Consider the following 22,266-nt stretch of genomic DNA (forward strand, 5'->3'; position numbering starts at 1 on the left):
CTTGGCTGGAGGGGATAGCCACTTTCTACTAACCTTCCTGATTCTTTTTCTATCCTTATCCCTTTATCAATTTGTCCTTTCTTCCTTCTCACTGCCCTGTGCCTCTCCCTTCATTTCTGTGAGGAAACATGTGGCTAAGCTCTACAAGTAGCGAATTGAAACATCTTGAACTTTCAGCCCAAAGATTCACAGACTTTGGCTCTCAGAAGCCTCAGCTAGCATATTTTCCTCCTGACCTTGTTCAACTCTCTAGGTTTGAATTCAAATATTCTGGAATGAGATCTGGGTATTAGCATTTCTAAAATGTTTCCCCTAAAATTTCCTCATTCAATATTATGGTCTTCTCTATTCTCTTCTTTTACCTGTTTATCTATAAAATTGGCTCATCAGCCTAAAAGCTGTGTAAGAAAACTTTTTGAACTCAGGGCCTCACCTAAGCTGAGCATATACTCTTGCCCATAGCCTCAGCCCCATCCCAAGAAAGATGTTCACCCTCCTATGGCATGAAATCCCTTCCAAAGACCCATTCCATGGAGGAAGGTTTATTAACAGCTTAAAGTCAAGGTGGATGGGGATGAGGATGAAGGTAAGACTGAAATGTGTGGATTTAATAACTTTGTCTACTTGAAGGTCTGACATTGGCAAGTTTTGTGGTTTGATTTGGTTTTGTTTTGTTCTTTATGAGCATAATAACCCATACTGCTTTTGAGGAAACAAAATTCGTTATCATATATTTTGGACACATAATAGTATTTACATTCTCTAATAATTTTGGTTTTGATGTGAAGTATTGAGTAAAGGAAAGGTGGAGCTTTCCAGTCTCACCCAATCCTATGCATATGGATTTCTGGTGTGAACAAAAGCAAATGGCCCCTGCAGGCCTGGGCACTATAAAGCAGAGGCTTTTCGGGAATGACAGCATCACAGTAGAGTGGAGGACTCTGAAGATCTTGTCCCATCCTGATCTGAGACCACAGGGTGTAGGAACAGCAGAAAAATCCTTTCAAACCAAGGAACTCACACAGCTAAGGCTGATATTTGCAAGCACTGGTGACACCATTATCCTGAATCCTGCACATCAACACAACTCTAATTAGCTTAGCCTGTCAGTAGTATTAAGTTGGGTTATTACAGACTCCAGTAACTGCCTCACTTGGGGCTCAGCAGGTTTCAATAAGCAACATGCCTGTTGATAACATTCTCCTCTCCCCAAGTCATCCCAGAAATGTTAAGAAAGCAAATAATTCTATCAAAGAGAACATTCTGTGAAAATGAACCCACTTATCAAAAAAAAAAAAAGATTGTTTTCGGGATCCATCTTGGGATTCTTTAGAGAAGTAGAAACAATCGAGAAAGGGGGTGATACAGGAGAAATTGGCTGATACAGTTGTAGAGGCTTCGGAATTCCTAAGTCCTAAGACCTGCCCTCTACATACCAGAATTTCAGGAAAGCTAATGGTAGAACTGAGTCCAAATCAGGGAGCCAGAGACCCAGGGACAGTTGACAGCATTTGAGATGAAGTGTTTCAGCTCAATTTTGCCTAAAATGGGGAGCACATGCTTCCTTCCACCTCCTTCTACTACCTTCTATCACCATTGGCTGCATTTGGGTCATCAATGAATTAAGGGATGCCTGCCTGCCTGTGTAAAGACAATCTCCTGAGTCCTCCACTTAGAACCTTCATCTTTGTTGGAAATGCTCCCTCTTATGTGCCAAGAATCATGGCTGAATCTGGACACGCTGCAGCCAAATCAAGTTGACACAGATAACCTTCAAGGTGCGCTCCTCACCCTTGCCAACAAACAGCATTTCAGGATATCCACAGAATGGTAGCCTGTGTTTCATTTCTGCTTTCCCTCAGGCTCTCATCTTGAATGCCTTACTTCCTGAAGAAAGACTTTGAGGTTTCTTGGCTTGCATAACCTATGATCTGTGCTTGAACTAGTAATGTTTTGGCTATGAACCTAGCTTTTAACAGCTGAGCCATCTCTACAGCCCTTGAACTAGTAATGTGTTTAACAAAAGGAGAAAAAAGGCATGAGGCTGGGATGAGTAGAGTTGAAGTGGAGACTCCATCTATGTTAATTACTTTTGTATTACTGTGATAGGATATCTCACTTGGAAGGTTTGTTTGGTATCATGGTTTCCATGGATTAATATTAGCACTTGGAAGGCTTGTTGGAACAGTTACATCTGCAGGAGTGGGAGCATGAAGTGGTGGCTGTTCCATGCGGCAATAGAAAGGAAACAGGATTCAGATCAGATCTTGAACGAACCTGGAAGAACTTGTCCCTGTTTACCTGTCTTACTGCTAAAGCCTTCAGAGAGTTTCCCAAGCTGGGTGATCCACCACTGGCTGTCCCTGAGCCCTGTCATCTCACCTAAAAGAGGGAGGAACGCAAGTGGATACCTGCCTTCCAGGTGTTCTTCATGGATGCCCTTATCTCTAGTGCCAGGCTTCACACTAGCAGTGTGGGCTCTGGGAAAACTTTCAACCAAATCACTTGATCACATTGGAAAGCATTGCAATTGGGAGTTCTTACTTATATAGTCTTGAAGTTTGTCAAGTTGAATTTTACTGCATTTGCATGATGAAGCTTAGGAAGAAATAGTTTTAAATATAAAACTCATATTATTCGTTGGATTCAGGTTTGAGTTGTGCCCAGCCCTCTCCCCAGTGCTGAGTAAAGAGGCCTGTGTGGTGCAGTGGTACTTGGCCTATCTTGCATGCAAACTTTGTATGGAATGGGGGTGGTGGGATGGGAGGGGAGAGTGGTCAGGGTGCATGTGAGGGGGGATAGAGGGTAAGAGGGAGGGCGGAGGGAGGAAAGGACAGAGAGAGGAAAGGAAGGAGAGGGAACTGGGATCAACATGTAAAATAAAAAATATTCATGAGAACATGAGGGGAGGTGTCCAGTCTTACTGCAACTTGATATGTTGCGTTTGCTTGATATCCACAGGAGGTCTGCTCTTTTCTGAACAGAAAAGAAGGAAGAATGGATGTGGGAGGTGTGGCGAAGAGGAGATAGGGGGGTAACTGGGAGGAGAGAAAGAAGGGGAAAATGCAGTAAGGATGTAAAAAAGAAAGAAAAAGAAATCCACACCCAAAAAAGAATTCTAAGGAGAGTTAATTACTTCCCCATCTCCCAGTTCATCATCATGGCAGTTAAGATTTCAACACATAGTGGGGAGGACCTGACTATTTAGGCTATCTTCTCCTCCCTAATCTCATATTTCTGCTGATATAGGTGAAGCAAGCCTAGAAAATGGCAAGCCACGGGGAAATTTGTTCAGTATTCTGCAGCCAGTGCTTCTCAGGGTTGAGCCAATTTAGCAATGGGTATCTTTCAGTATACATGTATTACAGGAATTGTTGGAAATTTCATCTTAAAATTATCAATTTAAGTTAAATGGATTTAAGGTAAACTACAAAATCTAAAGGCCTAAGTGAATAGGGGTGATTATGAAGGTACACAAGACAAAGAACGAAGGGGACCCAACAGATGTAGTAGAAGCAGATAGGGAAAAAAATGGAATGGAGAGAAACTGTTATAAACCAAAGGCAGTCTATATGAACACCCCCTCATTGTTACAACTAATGCTGAAATCGATTTAAAATTCAAAAGCAAAAAAAAAAAAAAAACAAAAACAAAAAACAAAAACCATCGCTTAAGAAGTTTAAAGAATACTGGACTGACAGCCTTTGAAATCCTATTTCAGCTTTTCCTAGATAATGGACTTTTCCCATCTGAGGCACGATTCTTCCAATGATACAACCATACCCCAGGACTTATGCAAAGGAAATTAAATCAACAGTTTCAGCCTATTGGTTGTGGCATCATTTGCTTCAGTCTATATCTGAAAGGAACTTGCATTTTGTTACTTCTCTTGTTGCTATGACCAAATAATAATAAAGAGCAGGGAGGAAAGGGTTGCATGGGCTCATAGGATACAGTCTGCTGTGGCAGGAAAGTCATGGTGGCAGCAGCTTAATGCTGCTCACATTGCTGCCACAAGCAGAAGGCAGAGTGATGACTGTTCACTGTCTCGTGTTTATGTACTCTAACAGCCTAGCCTAGGGAATGGTGCCACCACAGTTTGGGGGAGGGGTGAGTCTTCCCACAGCAAATTAACCTAACCTATCAATCCCTCAAGGGTATACCTGGAAGTTTGTTTCCATGGTGATTCTTATAGTTTTGGTTGTGAGCCTAGCCTTTAACAGCTAAGCTATCCCTCCAGTCCTCCAGGATGATTCTGAATTCTATCTGGTTGACATTCAATATAAATCATCTCACAACCTAAATTCCTTCATGTGAATGAATAGATAGATGTGAGATGTGCATGTACAACAGAATAGTATCTATCCCTAAAAGGCATGGAAACCTGTCATCTGTAGCATAGGTAAACCTGGAGATCATTGTATTAAATGAAGTAAGACATTCCACATGATGTCACTTACATATGGATTTTACAAAGATAATTTCATAGAAGCAGGAATTCCCCCAGGGTAGGAATAGGGAATAGGGAGAAAGTAAGGGATTGCCAAAACACTGGCCAAAGGATCAAAACTGTTATATAAACTGAAGAATAGGCTTAAGAGACCCATTTAACAGCATGGTGATTATAGTTAATAAAATATATTGCATCACTGGAATTGAGAAAAAGATCAATTTTCAGGGTTCTCCCCTCGAAGTTGCTTCATCACTGCTCCACAATCTAACGGCTCAGCTTTTGTGTTGGCATTTTTTTAAACCAATGCTAGCTCGTCACACTTCATAATTTCAGAATGCTAGCATGAACAGAGATTCCTTCAAACCTAGAAATTTTTAGTGGGGAGCATCTACTGGAATCGACAATGATGACCTATGCCTCCATACTAGGCAGCTTCTTATAAATTAGGTCTCCAGATCCACACCTAAGCACTGGACTGAGCTTCCAGAGTCCAGCTGAAGAGTGGGAGAAGTGATAATATGAGAAAAGAGACCAAGGTCATTTTGGGGATACCCACAGAAACAGCTGACCTGAGCTACTCTGAGCTCACTGATTCCTACTGACAGCAGGGAACCTACATAGGACCAAACTAGGCCCTCTGAATGTGAGTGACAGTTGTGTGGCTTGGGCAGTCTGTGGGGCCAAAGGCAGTGGAACCAGGATTTATCTCTAGTGCTTGAACTGGCTTTTTAGAGCCATTCTCTTTGGAGGGATACCTTGCTCAGCCTAGATATGGGAGGAAAGCCTTGGTCCTATCTCAAAGTGATTTGTCAGACTTTGTTGACTCCCCATAGGAAGGGATATGGGTGGAAAGGTGAGGGAGCAGGAGGAGGGGAGGGAGTGGGAACTGGGATTGGTATGAAAAATGAGAAAAAGGATGGTTTTAAAATTAAAAAATGATAAAATAAATAATTATTTGTGCATGGTAAAAAGGCTTCCATTATGACCTCTCTGAAGAAAAATTCTAATAAAGGACCAATCATTTTCAAATGAAGTTTCTCTCTCTCTCTCTCTCTCTCTCTCTCTCTCTCTCTCTCTCTCTCTCTCTCTCTCTCTCTCTCTCTCTCTCTCTCTCTCTGTCTGTGTGTGTGTGTGTGTGTGTGTGTTTGTGCTTATGTGGATAGATGTATGTGCAGATGTGCCCCTGTGGAGGACAACCTTGAGTACTGTTTCTCAGGTGCCACCTGCCTACCTTTCTTTTTGAGACAGGGTCTTATACTAGCCTGGAACTTGCCAAGCAGGCTAAGCTGACTAGCAGTGAGCCCAGATTATCTACCCTCCTCTCCTCTGACTACTCAGCACTGAGATTATGAGCATGTCCACTTGGGGGTTTGGTTTGTTCACTTGTTTGTTTGTTGTTTTTTGTTTTTCAGCAGTTTTTGGAAATTGAACTTAGGTCCTGATGCTTATGAGGCAAGCACTCCATTGACTGAGCTGTTTCCCCATCCCTATTACAAGTTTTCTGTATGATGTGATTCAACCCAAAGAATGGAAGTCATTAACAGAAAACAAGTGGCTTCTTGTTATTTGCAGGAAGTTCAGAGAAGTAGAGAAAGGGATGGAGAAACGAGGAAGCATGTTGCCATAGTGACCAGGTGGTCTGCCATTTCCCTAGAGAGGAAGAAGAACAAAATGTATCTAGAGTTAAGCTTAGTGAAAAAGAAAAATCAAAGCACAGTGGGTGTAAACAATCCCTCTTGCCTCTGAAGGAAATATTTGCAGCCTACTCCTTGCAATTACTAGTTACCTATAAGTATTAAGGTGTACAGATTATTTTGTCTGTTGTTTTGTTTTCAGACAGGTGTCACTATGCAATGAAGGCTGACCTAGGACTTTCCTATTCCTGCTTTTGCTTTCCCACTGCTAGGATTACAGATATGCTCACCATCCCCAGCTATATTTTTGTTAATAAAACAAAGAAAAAATAGAAACATAGACACACACAAAGGAAAGATTGAAATAAGAGCCATAGAGGAGTCATCCAAATACTTGCCTTCATGGGGAATTCAACACTTCAGAAACGAAATTTCCAATTTACAAGCAGATAAGCCTTGTAGAGAGAAGGCATAGATTAAATGGGATAAGAACTGTGTGGATTTGTGATAACTTTAATACGTGTTAAATATTCAGTTATAAAAAGTCCTCCCTCCCTGCATTTCTAATTATAAACTGGCATATTCATTTAAACATTGTCAGCAAGAAATCAGAATTCTCACTTTTCAGTGTTTCAGCAGGAAGAAAGCCCTTAAGGTCTGATATCACATACACAACAGAAGAAAAAAAAATCTTACTTTAAAGGTTAGATCAAGCCTTTCTCTGAAAAACCAAGTATAATACTTTCTAGTCCATAGTGCTAGACTAATAGCAAAGGTATAGGGGATTTTTTGTGCTATGTAATGAATTGATTTTCATTTTATCTTTTGATTTTATTAGTTGGTATGGTTTTGAGACACGATCTTTCATGAAGCCTAGGGTGGCCATAAGCATGTGACCCTGGTGTTTTCCACAGCTCTCAGCTGCTGTGGAATATAGGTATAAACTGCCATCTCCAGTCTATGTGGTGCTGGGGATCGAACCAGAGCTTCGTTAATGCTAGGCAAGTGTTCTACCAACTGTACTACAACTCAGCCGTTTAAAAACAGAACATGCTTCATAGTAAAATAAAACAAAGAGCCTGGAGGGCTGCCTCAGCACTTGCTGTTCTTACAGAGAATTAGGCTCGGTTCTCAGCACCTACGCAATGGTTCACAACCATCTGTAACTCTAATTCCAGATCTGATGCCCTCTTCTGGCTTCCTTAGGCAATGTATGCACATGGTGCACATACAGATCAAAAAAAAAAAAAAACGTGTAAATTAAAAATGATAAAAATAAGCAAATCTTCTTTAAAAAACAAAGTTGAAAAACAGAAGCTGGTTAAAAGTAAAAAAAAAAAAATCCAATTTCTTCACTGTTTTCCCAATTCCCGTAAAGAACAATTATATTTTATCAAGAGAGAGATGTCAAGCTAGCTCATGTCCCAGGAAGCCTCATGAGGCCATGGGAGGGGGAGGGGAGTCAAGATGAGTGCAATGCCCAGCAGGGATCCTGTAATTAATGGGTTTTGAGCTTTGTGAAAAGCATTCTTTGTCTGCACATAAAGAGAGGGCTTTGTGGTTTCTGCCAGTTGTTTTTATTGTTGCTCTCAATCAGCTGTGCCCGTTACATTCTTTTTCTTCCTAAATTGAGTACAGTTCTCAGTGGCCTCATTCCTTTTTCAGTTTTGGTCCCTTTTTGTAAAGTGACCATCAGAGCCTACATGGAAGAGATGGCATGGGAGAGCTGGCTCACACCTTAAAAGCTTTCTTTTCCATAGGAAAGGCCATACCTATCTGAATAGGGGATGCCCTCCTACATTACACAAAGTAACACTTTAGCCAGCACACTGCTGCTATACTAGCTAGCTAGCATTTCCCTATTTCCCTGTGTCTGGTCTTCAGTATGAGTTGGAGAAAATACAGGAGATGTGGAGAGAAAAGCCTGCAAAAAAAGAGAATGTAGGCCAATAAAGCTGTTTCTAGAAAAAAATGAAATAAAATAAAATGGAAGACTGACGTCTTTTAATGAGCACCTCCCCTTCTTACCCTCTGGTACTTCTCTGTAAATTGGGGTGATTACATATAAAATTCTTGGTAGTGAGATGAAATGCTATTGCCACATTGTCTATAACACCTAACTGCCTATGTTGTTTATTTCATTTTTAAAGTCTTTCGATGTTATCCCGTCAAAATCTCTTTTTTAGTGGTGTCACACTATCCCATTGCATAGATATAACATTTTATGTATAAACCTAGATATTTATGTAATGCATCTTGTTGGATGTCCAAGATTCCTTGATAACTCAACAATATACACCAGTATACCCAGCCACTCTATGAAGGTCTCACGGCACACCTATTTCAAAAGGATAAGTTTTATAAGGTTTTTAAAATGAATTGCTTGCCTGATGACAATCACAGCTCATCATGGACCTCTTAAAGGTATTATTTCTTTGTGTCTCTTTCCCTAGTCCATATGCCCTCTTTGAGGTGTCTTCCAGTTCAATGAGCCAAATGATATGCCTTGTTTATTCTAACTTCATTTCTTTGAGCCTTCCTATGCTATTTCTATCTGGATTTCTTCATCTTTACATATTTTTCCTGGTTTGCTTTTTACACATATTTTCCCATCATCATATCTGTGAGTTTTATTCTTTCATAGATGGGTATTTGTTCCTTAATTGATCTTTCATATTTGAATGGCATATATAATCTTGGTAAATAGATTTTGAAATACTCAAAGGACATAAAGTTTTCTTTTTTTCACAAACAGCATTCTCATTTATGCTTTGAGAATTTCATACAACTTATTTGATCTCATTTAGGCCCACCACAGCTCCTCCCATATTTACCTCTTATCTACCTATCCACCCCTGCCCTCTGTCTGGCTCTCTTTTCCTCTCTCAAACGCCATCAGGTCCAATTTTCACTGTGCAAATACTCTGGGGTATGGAGCCTACCCTGGAGAGTGGCTGACCTTACAGGGGTCACACTCTTAAAGCAAACTGAGTCTCCCTCTTTCTGTTTTTAATAATTGCTTCTTATTGAAGAATTCCCTTTGTAATTGCTTTTACTTGAAAGCAGAGTTAGAAATTGCCACTCCTGTGTTTTTCTACAATTTTCTGTGGTTTTACTTCTGTAGTTAACTGTTCACACTGCCTGATACTAATTTTCCTTTCAGTATGAAGTGAGTCCAGGTTATACACCCACAAAGCTCAGCCCCAGGGATGCACTTCCTCCTCCAAGAAGATTCTACCTCCTTAAGGTTCCAGAACCTCCCCAGACAATACCACTAACTGGAGACCAAGTACGTAAAGCAAATGCCTATGAAAGACATTTGTGTTTAAGTCACAATATTATTGCAGGCAGGTGGCCATTATGCTGTGTTAGTTATGTGGCTCAGAGCACCAAATCATGAGATGCTTTAGTCAGGGAGAAGCTAACAATGAGCTTCCATTGCTCTAATAGCAAATGTCTGGCTCCTTCCTCCTGGCTTGGTCTGTGAATTACCTATGTTAATGGAAAAGGATTTTTTAAAATCACGTTGCTCTTCCTATAAATTGTTCACTTGAATTACATTTACAACACGTTTCTGACTGTCAGTAGAAGATGCCCTTTTCTGGTGGACAAGCAGCTGGCTGGAGTCACGCTCCCCTGGAGTATTAACCACGAACATCATTTACAGTCTCTGTGCTACACTTTCATCTGAAAAAGAGGTGTGAAGCTAGAGCCAGCCTTACAGACTAAGAGAGCTCCATGAAGATCCTATACCTGCTCAGTAGACAGCTCTACCCATGGACCCTTGCTGCTGAACAGGTCTTACCAGTCTCTTTGTAGAGTTGAAAACATATCAAAAGTATCTATGGATTGGTTGTTATATTTTACAGCAATGAAAATGAAGGGCTTGTAAATGTATAGCAATTTGGCATAATAGTTTTATGGCAATAAATATAATTTTCTTCTTGAAGGATGGGTTTCATTCTTGTATGAATTTGCTTTTTGTTCAGTAATTCAGTTATATTTTACTTTACAAAAGTATTGATCTGCCACATATTGGAACTTTCAGAAAGCAAAACAGAAGAGAAAGATAAAAGGTCATCCTTTATCACAGTGGGATTCCCTGCCTGGTGTGATAGACAAACCTGATAATGTCTGGATGGAAAGAGATATCCTTTGGTTGCTAAATAAAAGCTTTCTACAGTCGGCATATAGTTTGTTTGCTGTGGTTTCTACCTTAAGGGAAATGAGCATGTGAACAGCTGCTTAGATCTCGGACTCTGGCTACACATGTTGCACACTTTAACTCCATTTCCCTCTGTGGCATTGGTGGAGGGCTTGCCTCCTCCTCTTGGTATCCAGGGGCAATGTTCCAGGCGAGGCAGTCCTGGAACAGAAATTGGCATTGTGTCATTGACAGGCAACTTGGCAAGTGTGTTTGGCTTTCCAGTGAAACTCAGATTTCCCTCTTTAAACTGGCAAAGAGTTGAGTCTTTAAGCACAAACCCAGAAAAATGTGATGCCACCTTTAACACAAAGCAAAACAAAAGGAAGAGATTGGGAGATCAATATTCAGGCTTCACTCCCTGGCCCATGACAGGGAGACTGAACAATACATCTCTCTTTTGAATGTCTCTTTGTGCCTATTGCTGTAAAACATGAGCGTTAACAAAGATAGGCTGGGAGTTAGAACATTGCATCTGCCCTGGCAGCTCAGGAGTTAACCAAAGCTCCAATATTTTTTGCCTCCTGGATGGACTGAATTTGGCCTCTGATTCCTCTGAATGGCATGCAAAGCAGCCGGCTGGGTGTGAGTCCCCTCCATCTCCCTTCTTTCTCACTTTTCAAATATGTCTGGCAAAGACCCAACCTCCCTCTCCTGACTTCACTCCACTTTGCTCTCCCTTGCAGCTGAACAAGAATCCGAATGAGAAACAGCATTCCTTCCCAATCTTTAAAGGAAGAGCCAAGCCCAGTGGAAAACACACCAATAAATATGTGTGGACCCTGAGTTATTGTACAGGGGCCTTCCACTACTCCCAACAGGTTTTGAAGCTGTCTGTTTAGAAATCTTTCAGGGTTTTTTTTTTTTTTTTTTAAGTTTAAAGTGTCCTGGAATAGCGATTCTTCAGTCTTTGACGAAGCACCAAAACACGTTATCTTTGTTCCTGGGCTTTTCAGAGCATCAGATGTTGCAAGTAAAACACGAAAGCACTTGGAATTCCATTAAAGTGGCATTCCTTTATCTAAAAGAAGAAGAAGAAAAAAAAAAGCTGTCTTGGGAAGTTTGTCTCTATAGATACCATTAAGTGAAGATATCTACAATGAACATTTTATGTAACTGAAGACTAATGGTTAACCCTTCCTGTGCTGGCTATTGGGAACAAGAGATTGAACTGAAAGCAGGAAAATACAGCAGCCCTGTTTACTGATTCTTTCTCTCTCTCTCTCTCTCTCTCTCTCTCTCTCTCTCTCTCTCTCTCTCTGTCTCTCTTGTTGTTGTTTGTTCTTAAATTACTGCTTTGGTCAAAAACACCCCAGAGTGGGGTTTCTGTGTGGGGCTTGTAATACGATGTGTTTGGTATTCAAATACAATAGAAAGCTTCAAGAATATGATTTAAAATTATTAAATATATTTCAATGCCTTATCAGTAACATCAAGAAAGCCATTACAGACCTCCATAAATAACAGCTAACACTGACAGTGATGCTAGTATTTTTATTTGAAAAAAGTCTGGTGTGTGATTGCCAAATCCCATAAATGAAAACACAGGGCTCTCAATTGAAGAATATATATATATATGTGTGTATATACACACACACATATATATATATAAAATAAAATAGTGTGTTTATTTATATATTATTATATTGTTATTAATTACATATAATAAAATAATATAAAAATTTTAGTATACACAGTATTCAAGGACATGGTCATAATAAAATATGATTTGCTGTTTCTCTGAAATATAGCACAATCCAAGCACCCTGTTTTCTCTCTGGCTACCCTGGTCTGTCTTGGTTTCCAAGCTGTGGGTTCCAGGTTTGGTGTGCCATAAAAAAATTTGTAGAGCTTTATAGGACTTTCCAGGGTCAAGGAGAAGCATGCAAGTTTCTCAGCTCCTTTCATCTGTCATCTTAAAAACTTTCACACATCCTCAAGCCCAGGAAGTCTTCTCTTCCAGCAGCAGGACACATTTCCAGCTAGTCATTCCACATCCGTCAGAGAAGGCGCTCAGCCATTTGAGGAGAAGGTGAGATCTGGCAGCTAGGAAGGAAAGGAAGACTGGAACACACGAACCTTTAGAGTCTGTCAGGAAGTAGCTGAACAGGAAACAAGTAGGAGAGAAGCAAGATTTTCTAAAACAAAAATAAGGAAACTTTAAGAAAAATCTGGTGCCTAGGTAGAAATTATACTTTCTCAGAAATGGAAAAGAACTTTTAGAATAAATAAAAACAAATACATAAATAAATAAAAGCAGTGTCAGGGGAATGGTGGGGTGCAAACATGAGAACCTAAGTTCAAGTCCTTGTCAGCCACACAAATTGTCCTGCATGCCTATAACCCTGGCAGAGAACTCACTGGCTAGCCTGTTAAAACTGGATCTTCCGATTCACTGAAAGACCCTCTACCTAGGCAATAGTGTGTAAATAAAAAGACACTAGATGGTCTTCTCTGGCCTCTATTTGTACCACACAAGTGCCTATATACACACACTCACAGGCAAGCACCAAGTACATAATACACACACACACACAAAGAGAGAGAGACAGAGAGACAGAGACTGAGAGAGAGTTAAAAACAAAGAACGAAAAGACAAAAGACATAAAAATGTGTATTTCTTTTTTGTACAAAGTACATTTAAAGTGAAATTCATGGGCTGAGAAAATGGTTCTCTTGATAAAACACCTGACCCATAAGCATGAAGACCTAAGTTCAGACCCCCAACCCCAGCACCCATAGGAAACCCCAAGCCTTGCAACACCTGCCTGTAATACAAGCAAATGCAAGATGGGAGGCAGAAGCTCCTGGGATGGTTAACCTCATCTGCTTTGGCAAACTTCCAGGCCACTGAGTGTCCTTTTTTTCAAACAACAGAGAGAGGGTACCTGAGACAAACACTGAAAATTGTTCTCTGACCTCTGCAGTACCACAATGGATCAAGTACACACATATATGCACACATACACACACATGCAAACACACTAAACTAAATAATTCTTGACCACCAGGAACCTAAACATTGGCAAGACAGAGCCATGCTGAGACCTTGTGTCTATCTTTCTGAGCCCTTGTTAGGTGCTAGTTTAACTTATAGTTGGTGGTAAATGCTTTTTCTTCATTTGTTTGCCTCATGCATCAGGTGTTTCCTACTCCTCTGACATGTTTGTTGACTTTCCAGTGTTTTGCCTTTAGCTTCAATGATACATGTTTAGCCACCGGAAAGCCATCCAGGGTGCCACAAAACCAGGGATTGCTCTGCTTGCTGGCTGACATCGACCCTGAGATTAGCATTTCCATGTTGCTCTCAACAGAGGCCTGCTGCATAGTGCAGACTCCTGAACTATGGCTGTCTCCTGCTTAGGACTCTGTACTTCTCTCTGCTTCCCACGTAACTGTCGCCCAGAGAACAGGCTCCTAGGACTTTGCTTGCCTGGATTCAGGAGACAGAAAAAGTGAATTTCCTTTTTGCTCAGAATTTGGATTATAGTTTCATTTTTATGCTTTATCTGAAGAAACAGAAGGAGAAGAAGGAGGAGGAGAAGAAGAAAAAGGAAGGGTTCCACAGAGACAGATGTTAGCTGTATGAAGAATTCACAGAGACCTTAGTTGTATGAAGAAGGAAGGCTTTGTCTTACTGGTGCTAACAATACAAAGTCACTAATTTTACCCTATCTGCAAACAAACAAACAAAAAAGAACCAAAAAACAAAACAAACAAACAAAAACCAGAAAACCAAACAATGACAGCCAGGCTTGATGATACATGCCTGCAATCCCAGCATTCAGCAGGCAAGGCAGAAAACTCAAGAGTTCAAGGGCAGCCTGAGCCACACAGTGAAACTTTCTGAAACCAAAGCAACAAAATAATTTCATGTAGAGGAGTCACTGCATCAAAATTGAGAACAATAAGACAAAAAAGAAGCTTCACAGAAATTCACACAGTGATACAGAGGAAAAATATAGTTTTTCAAGGCTGAACTTAGCATTTTTCTTCTGAGAATAGAATGTTTATTGTTGGCTTGCTGTGTTCCAGATAAGTAACTGGCTCAAATCTGAACAAGGCAGTGTTTTTGTTTGTTGGGTAAGCATACTCAGAGCTGATGGTAAATGTATAATTCTGATGGCCTAAGAATTAGCAGATTGCTCTATTTTGTCTTAGCACTTAGAGGCTGAGATAAAAGAATCACTGAGAATTCAAGGCCAGCCTGTACCACATAGAGGGCTACATCTCAAAAGACAACATAAAAGAGCAGAAGAGAAACTCAACACATTTGGTATGAGCATTCAGTATAGCAGAAATAGAAGAATAAGCTAAAACGTAAACTTGCCTCAATTAAAAGTACAAAATGATTATATATTACATGAGATAATTGAACCTTAAAATTCAAAACAAAATACTTAGTGCATTTAGAGTTCAATGCATCTTTAATTGATCTTATTAATTGCTCTCCCTTACATATAAATGCTTCCAAGAAATGGGTTTCAAATGATGTTCTGAACTCTGGCAGCTTGGGAGTGAGAGGGAAAAGCTCTGCCTGAGTGTCAAGCTGAGAGGGAAGGAGTGCAGGTCTGCCATTGCCCTGATGGACTTGTAGATATAACTGCTAAACACAGTGCTTGGGGATCAAGCCAGCTGCTTAATTTCTTCGCGCCCCAGAACTCTCATTTATATCAGAAAGAAGATGCTGGTGCCTGCTCTCATAAACCTGTTAGCCAACACAAGGAAAGATCAGACCCAGCTCTCTACTTTGAAACAGACTTTGGCTGCTTCAGTTCTTTAGGTCTTGATGCAAGGTTTTGTTTGAAAGGTTCTACTCACTGCCTTTAACAGGTCTCACTGCTCACAAGTACCATTTTCTCTGGCATGGCAACTGATGCCTCTAATCTTTGCACTTGGGAGGCTGAGGCAGGAGAAATATGTGGGCAAGAGAGTATGTGGGCAAACTTGATTATAGTGAGGCCCTGTCTGAGAAAAACAAAACAAAATCAATTATTTTTGCAACTTAGGATGGTGCTTATCCATTTGTCCTTTGGTCCAAAGCCAAGTCTCTTCCCCCATTTTTGCTCCCATTAACCCTGAAACCAAGTGTTAAGGCCTCATTGCTCTCCCTTCCCCAGACCTGGGTCCCTGTGGTACAGTGGGCTAATGAGAAAAGGATGATGTCATTATAATTGCAGGAACTATTTCATGATAATCTTTTGTTTTTCTCTTGATAACTTTCTAAAGGAAAAAGCACTTTATTAATTATCTCAGCACTCGCAGCCTTTTGGAGGGGACTCCATACGAAGGCTACTGCTATTAGCTACATTGGGTAAAGCACTTGGGGATTAAAAGCGTTATGTAAATGTTTACACATGCTTATGACATGGCCCCAGCTTCACCCTGGGATGGCACAAACAGCCCATATAGAAGCATGAAGCCCCAGAGAGGCAATGATTTTTTTTTTTTACAAGGTATGAAATTGACTTTTAATTTTAGCACAAAGATAGTTGCACTTTTGAAGAGTGTCATTCACAGCCATTAGAGGGTATTTATGACTGTGAGAGAAAGTAACTCTACATTGAGGATTAACTATTTTAAGAGCTGGGGTGGAGAGAGGAGAAGGAAGGAAACAGAAGAGAGGCTAGAACTTTTAACAATAAGAACAGCGACTCCCAAAAGCAAGTTCTATATTTTTCTCTCTGGAAGAACTGAAAACCACAGTATTTTCAAGATATTTTCATTTTCTCATTCCCTCTCTCCTCTCTCTCTCTCTCTCTCTCTCTCTCTCTCTCTCTCTCTCTCTCTCTCTCATTTTGCTTTATTTTTTGATGAGTTCTACCCAAGAGGCAAGAAACTCGAAGACATTGTAAAGCCCACCAACCTCCTTCCCCCAGGCCACCAGCTTAAGCAGAAAGGCATTCCAGAATGCTCACTGAATTATGTCACATCACATACTCCTTTGAGGGATGCCTTTGCTTGTGGAATGTGTACCTATTAGCCCTAAACCCCCTTCTTTTGTGGTGCTGTGAGGATTCAAACCCTGGACCTCACTTGTAATAGTCAAGAACTCTGCAGCTGTGTCACTGACCTACATCCCAGCCTCTAAACTTGCTTTTCAGCAAAGATGAGAGGCCACTGTGAGGACCTCCATCTGCTCTCTAAGCACAAGGGAGATTGCTTCGTTGGAGCTGATTCTCCATGTATGGTAATGATCTAAGATTTTCTTTTTAAAATTAGAGTCAGAAAAAGGGGGGCACTTGACATAAAAGAAGGATTCACATAAAGCTTACACGGCTCATGGCTCAAACAAAAACGTTGACAGTCTGAGAGCTGGGACTGGATGATTTCAAGGTTGTCTGACTCCTGGATCCTGGGAGGACAGGTGACAGGAAGAAGAGGTCCTGCCATAGCTGCTGAAAAGCATTAGCAAAAGCCAACATCCCCCAGACAAGACAGCCCAAGCCCAGGAGGCAGTACTTAAGAAAATAAGAATTCTATGTACTAAGAAAGAAATCCTTCACCCTGTCAGTACAGAAGGGTAAGCCAGGAACTACAGACAGAAAACTGTGCCTGGTTCAGATGCTTACTGCAAGGGCGTTAAGGGCGTTTGCTTTTAGTGGTGTGTGTGTGTGTGTGTGTGTGTGTGTGTGTGTGTGTGTGTGTGTGTGTGTGATATGTGTGTAGTTTGTGAGAGTGTGTGTGTGTGTGTGGCGGGGGGTGGGGGGCGCCACAACATTTGTGTGGAGGCCAGAGGACAGCTTGCAAAACTCACTTCTCTCCTTACACCATGGGGGTTCCAGGAACCAAACAAAGGCTTGGCAAAAAGCGAAGAGTCCTTACCAAGTGGGCCATCTCACACTCTCTTTGTTTGGTTTTAAATAGAGGACAAAAGGCACAGGTTGGTAAGACACTCTGACATTTTCACTTCATGTTTAGAGTGATTGTGCATTTCCCTCTTCTTGTTATTTAAATATAATGAGAGAGAAAGGAATGTGGTGGGGGCAGTAGATGGAAATACTGTAGGAAGTGGATGCCAGAAAACACAGTAAATTTGAGCTTGTTACAGCGTGGCTCCGGATTATTTTTTAAAAAACAAATCCTAGCAGTAATGCAGTTACAGCCTCCGAGGGAAGCTCAAAGCCAGGTATCAGTGTCCCAGAACCAAAGCGGGAGAGAGAAGAAGCAAACAGTCTAACCAGCCTTCTAAAGGGAATATGAAAGGAAATCTCGGAGGCAGGAGAAGACCCCCAAAGGAGGAGAAGGCTACAGCCCACAGTAATCTGTAAATGATTGCTCCTAAAGTCTGGAAGCTTCAGGCTTGAGCTGTGTTTGTTCCAAAAGAAAGCCGAGGAGCACGGAGTTAATAAAGAGAGATTTAACTGAGAACTGTGGTTGGAATAAAGTGGGCTACAAAAAAGGTCAAATTTGATCAGTTGGAGCAGATTACAGGGGCTTTGAAGGGTGGTGTGGAGAGCTGGAACCAGTCTGGGAAGTAATAGAGCACGAGATTGATTCAGGGGGTGGAGAGAAGCCAGGACAAGCGCTTATCAGTCCTGGGAGGAGGAAGAACCACGCTGCTGGGCGCTGCTGCTCCAGTCTGAGCCCAGAAGCCGCCTCTGCTGCTGCATCCCTGTCACCCTGTCCAGGGACCTCTGCTCTGCGATTGCCTTCCTTCCTTCCGCTGCTCTCAGACAATGGTTTCCCTAATCTCTGACTTGGACTCCCTGAGAGGCTGGAAAGCGTTAAGGTAGGCCTGCTTCGCTTTCTCTCCCGCGCTATTTCAGTTCAAGGCCCACTCCTGCCCACCCCCACCAGCTGAGGAGAGCCTGGCTGTTCCCTGAAATGCCTGCGTTGGGGTTTAAGTGACAAGCCAACATGGCCAGAGGAATACTGGGTTCTGACACAGACAACAACTTTAAGCAGCCGGACAAGGCAGGCACATTGAAAGTATTGTCAAGTTTCCCTGCAGGGGAGGAGAGCACGCAAGCTTTCTGCATGAGAATTCAGTTATGTCAGTGCTCACTCCCAATGCTGGCTGGCTCAGAAATGAGTCCCCATACCCCATACTTAATTATTGTTTCAGGGGGCCCTGAATGGTGGGCTTTCTGGGACTTCACACAGAAGATTAAACTTTAAAAAAAAAAAAAATGTATCATTATTGCTCACACTTGAAGAGTCCAAAGAAATGTGTGTCACTCTTGTGAATTCTCCCCTCACCTCAACTCCCAGGTCAATTTTGGAAAAGTTGCTATACACAAACTCAGTTGTTCTCTCTCTCTCTCTCTCTCTCTCTCTCTCTCTCTCTCTCTCTCTCTCTCTCTCTCTCTCTGTCTCTCAATACTGGGGCTGGAAAGTAACATAGATCCTGGGTTTGATCCACAGAAGGGTGTGAACCCAGCATGGTGGTCCACGGTTAATAACCCCTGCACTCAGGAAGTAGTCACAGGAGTTCAAAGTCATCCTTGGCTACAACTTGAATTCAAAGCCAGACTAAAACCCTATCTCAAAAAATAAATAGATGATTAATAAAAATGGAGAAAGTGACCTGTGACCTCCAACCTCTTCACACCAAAACTTGAAACCTGATCCACAACCAATTGATGGATTTAACTTAAATGTAAGTGGCATTTCCAAGGGAAAGCATTTGGGACAGATTTTAGCAATGTGAAATTCAGAGGTGTTTTTATTATTATTAAAAGTCGGTCCACTCAGTGTTCATGTTTTTCCAAATACCTTCCCCAAAACTTGGTTTTGGGGACCAGAAGCCAAGCACAGAATACAGATGACTAGAAGTGTGCACATGACTGGGGAACCTGCCTATTGACCTTTGCCTTGTGTTATCTGGCGTTTTATTTTCCTCTTGTGAGTTTATCTGGTTTTATTACTTTTAAAACAGTGTTTATAAGCAAGAACAAATAAAAATAAGCCAATGGCCATCTTCCTTTCTTTTTCCACTTACAGCATCACTTCTTATTACCTACTTGTTTATTTTCTTTAGGGTGAGATGGGGGAGGGTAGAGAGTGGCACATGCCATAGCCTACATGTGTCAATCAGAGCATATCTTGTATGGAGACAGTTTTCCACCTTTACATGGAATCTAGCTATCAAGCTCAGTTTGCCAGACTTAGTGCTCTGCCCTTTAGTCCTGAATCTTACATTCTAGAATTTTACTGTTTATGTGCATTGCACATCATATAATTATGTGCTATTTCATAATATTTTCCAATTATAACATATCCGTGTTCGAGGCCATTGATCATCGCTGTGGCTTTAATGGCCAAGTGCAGCACTGGTTATCTTGTTTGTTGAATATTTATATTATTTCCAGGCCTTGGCTTGTATTGATAATAACATGGTGAACACTTTACATGTATAGCTTTTTAATTTTATTAAGTAAATTCCAGGATTTCTCAATGAAAAATTTTACTTTATTGGTCTTTTGGTTAATTCTTTTGTTTGTATGGTTAAATTTAATTCTTAAAAAATTATATCTGTTTCTTTATTTGTATTTGTATGCATATGCATGTGGTATACAGAGAGAGAGAGAGCCACAGTGTATTTATGTGGAGCTCAAAAGGCAACTTACAAGAGTTGGTTCTCTCCTTGTAGCATGTGGTTTCTGGGATCAAACTTGGGTCCTTCAGGCCTGTCAGTGAGTGCCCTTACTTACTGAGCCATCTCACTGGCCCCTTGAACTTTGTTTTTAATTGGGATGCAGCAGAGCATTTCTGTTAATCTTCTCATGGCGTAAATGCTGGAATAAGTTTCATTTGCCTTTTCTTTCCCTGAAAACTAACCTATTTCTAAAACTGAAAGGTATCTTAAGAGTGCTTTCAAAGACTTCTTTTTCGGTGATTAACTTAATATTGCGGCACAAGTAGATGGGGGGAGGGCTCTGGCTTTAGAAATGGGTGTGGCTATGATGACATGCTTTGAAAATTCAATCCTTCAAAGGCCTTGTAAAATAGTGTTCCCATCATGACCTATTTAAAACGCTGGGGATGATGCCTGCCTCATCAATGTGTACCTTATATAAGTGAAATGTATTTTGTGGTTAGAGTAAGCGAAGCTGCAAAGATTTGGACCTGGGAAAGATAAATATTTTTATGTGGATGCCTTGACTCCAGTGAGGTTCATTCTATACACATCTCTTAGTAGGTGACACATTAACTATGTAGAGTCCTTTTCCAAGGCAAGAAATTATAAAGTGGTTGGATATATTGATTTCATTTATATTTCCCAGTTGCTTACTGTAAAGCATACTTTGGGCTAATCAGGGGGAATGCTTATCTAGTATGTATTCATGTGTGAGGGTGCACATGCATATGCAGGTAACTGTATGTATGTGTGTCATATGCATGTAGAGGCCCACAGAAAGCTTTGAGTATCATGCTTCAGGTGCTGTCCACCTTGGTTTTTATACACAGGGTGTCAATAAGCTGGCTAGTCAGTAAACCCCATGGATCTACCTTTCTCTACCTTCTCCGTACTAGGAATAAGTTCACCACCATATCAGGCCTTCCCCTACTTAACTGGGATGCATTCGTTACTTTTCTGTTGCTGTGGTCAAATATCCTAGCAAAGTTTTGTAAAGGAAGAAGGTTTTAGTTTGACTTGTAGTTCTAGAAGGATAGAGTCCATCGTGACAATAAAGGCATGACTTGTGAGCAGGAGCAGGAAGTTGGCTGATCACATTTTACTTGTATACAGGAAGCAGTGTGAGAGCTCAGGAAATGGAGTGAGGCTACAAAAGCTTCAAAACCCACTCCCTGAGATGTGTTTCCTCCAGCAAGGTTCAATTTCTTAAAGGTTCCATAACCTCAAATAGTGCCACCAAGTAGGGGTTGAGTGTTCAAATACCTGAGCCTGTGGGGGCCATTGCTCGTCCAAACCAAATTCAGGTCTTCAGGCTGATACAGCAAGCATTTCCTGACTAAACTCTTGCTCCAAATTCCCTAGTTGGTTATTTTGATTGACTGACCTGTTTACTCATCTATAGTAATTCTCTGTTTATAATGTTTAGGAAAAGCAAAGACTGAACCTAACAACAGCAATGGGTAACCTAGGAGACAGATGCACAAGGTGCAAGCACCAATGCTGTTCTTGGTGGTTTGTGGTAAGAGCTTTGTCAACAGATGCTTTAAAAATCCACAGAGATTGGGTATTAAGACCCCATTCCAGTAAAGAGCAGCTTCTGCCTTTGCCTATCATCAGTTGAGTAGAGCCCTTACCCTTGACATCAACAGCACATCAGAAAGCAGACAGGTTTTTAGGTGCTTGATCACTAGTGTGGCCTGGAGTCCTGTTGCAGCTGCTGCTCCTAGAAAGTGATTGGAAGAGAGGATTGTTAGGTGTGTGTGCCACCACTGAGTATTGTAAGATAGGACCTGAAAATGAAAGATTGCTTGTGTATATCTTCAAAAATCTTTTGGTGACTAACAAATCATTATTGTAGGTCATGGATCCCCCTGCAGAACTTTATAGCTGTAATACTCCCTCCTAGGGCCATGTTTGTCACATGGCAAAGTCAAGAGCAAGGGTAGTGCTATTGGCTCTTTTCATTTCTCTCTACCTCAAGGACACAAAAGAAACATACTTCTACCAAAAGACACACCAACTTCCAACCCCGAGACTTCCTTTTGACCTTTGGGAAAGCACAGACTCTACAACTTCATACACACAAAAATGAAAAATACAAACTCAAGAAAAAGGGTCCTCTCTATACAGAAGAAGAAAAAATATGTAGTAGGACTATGAGTGAAAGAAAATCAACTAGCCTGGCAGCAGTATGACTACTATAAGATTTACTGTTTGTGGGTACTGAAAAATAAAAAGAAGGTTAATAGAAAAAGAAACTGAACAGGGAATAGAATGCTAAACATTTGGCCTCTCCTCCAGTGGCCACACCCCTGTATTTCCTCTGGCAGAGGGTCTTAAAAGAATTCCATTTATTGTTCCCATTTCAAGATGAGGGAATTGAGTGCTTGAG

The 22,266-nt window shown here is 41.1% G+C and overlaps 1 protein-coding gene across 6 annotated transcripts in view; it reads left to right on the forward strand.

The window, feature by feature from the left end:
* Positions 1-22,266, forward strand: part of Celf2 (CUGBP Elav-like family member 2) — an 802,630-nt gene that overhangs the window by 282,862 nt on the left and 497,502 nt on the right. The window contains exon 1 of one of the 6 annotated variants that reach the window (XM_051194849.1): positions 17,854-18,023. The exons of 4 other annotated variants lie outside the window; for them this stretch is intronic. In XM_051194849.1, the coding sequence (XP_051050806.1) occupies positions 17,971-18,023 (53 nt within the window). In that variant the 5' untranslated portion in view covers positions 17,854-17,970. Of the gene's footprint in view, positions 1-17,853; positions 18,024-22,266 lie in introns of those variants that run through there. One more of the 6 variants, XM_051194854.1, reaches the window with a different exon arrangement.

This window comes from Phodopus roborovskii, unplaced genomic scaffold, assembly GCF_943737965.1.
Source record: "Phodopus roborovskii unplaced genomic scaffold, PHOROB, whole genome shotgun sequence".
In the NCBI taxonomy this organism is placed as follows: Eukaryota; Metazoa; Chordata; class Mammalia; order Rodentia; family Cricetidae; genus Phodopus; species Phodopus roborovskii.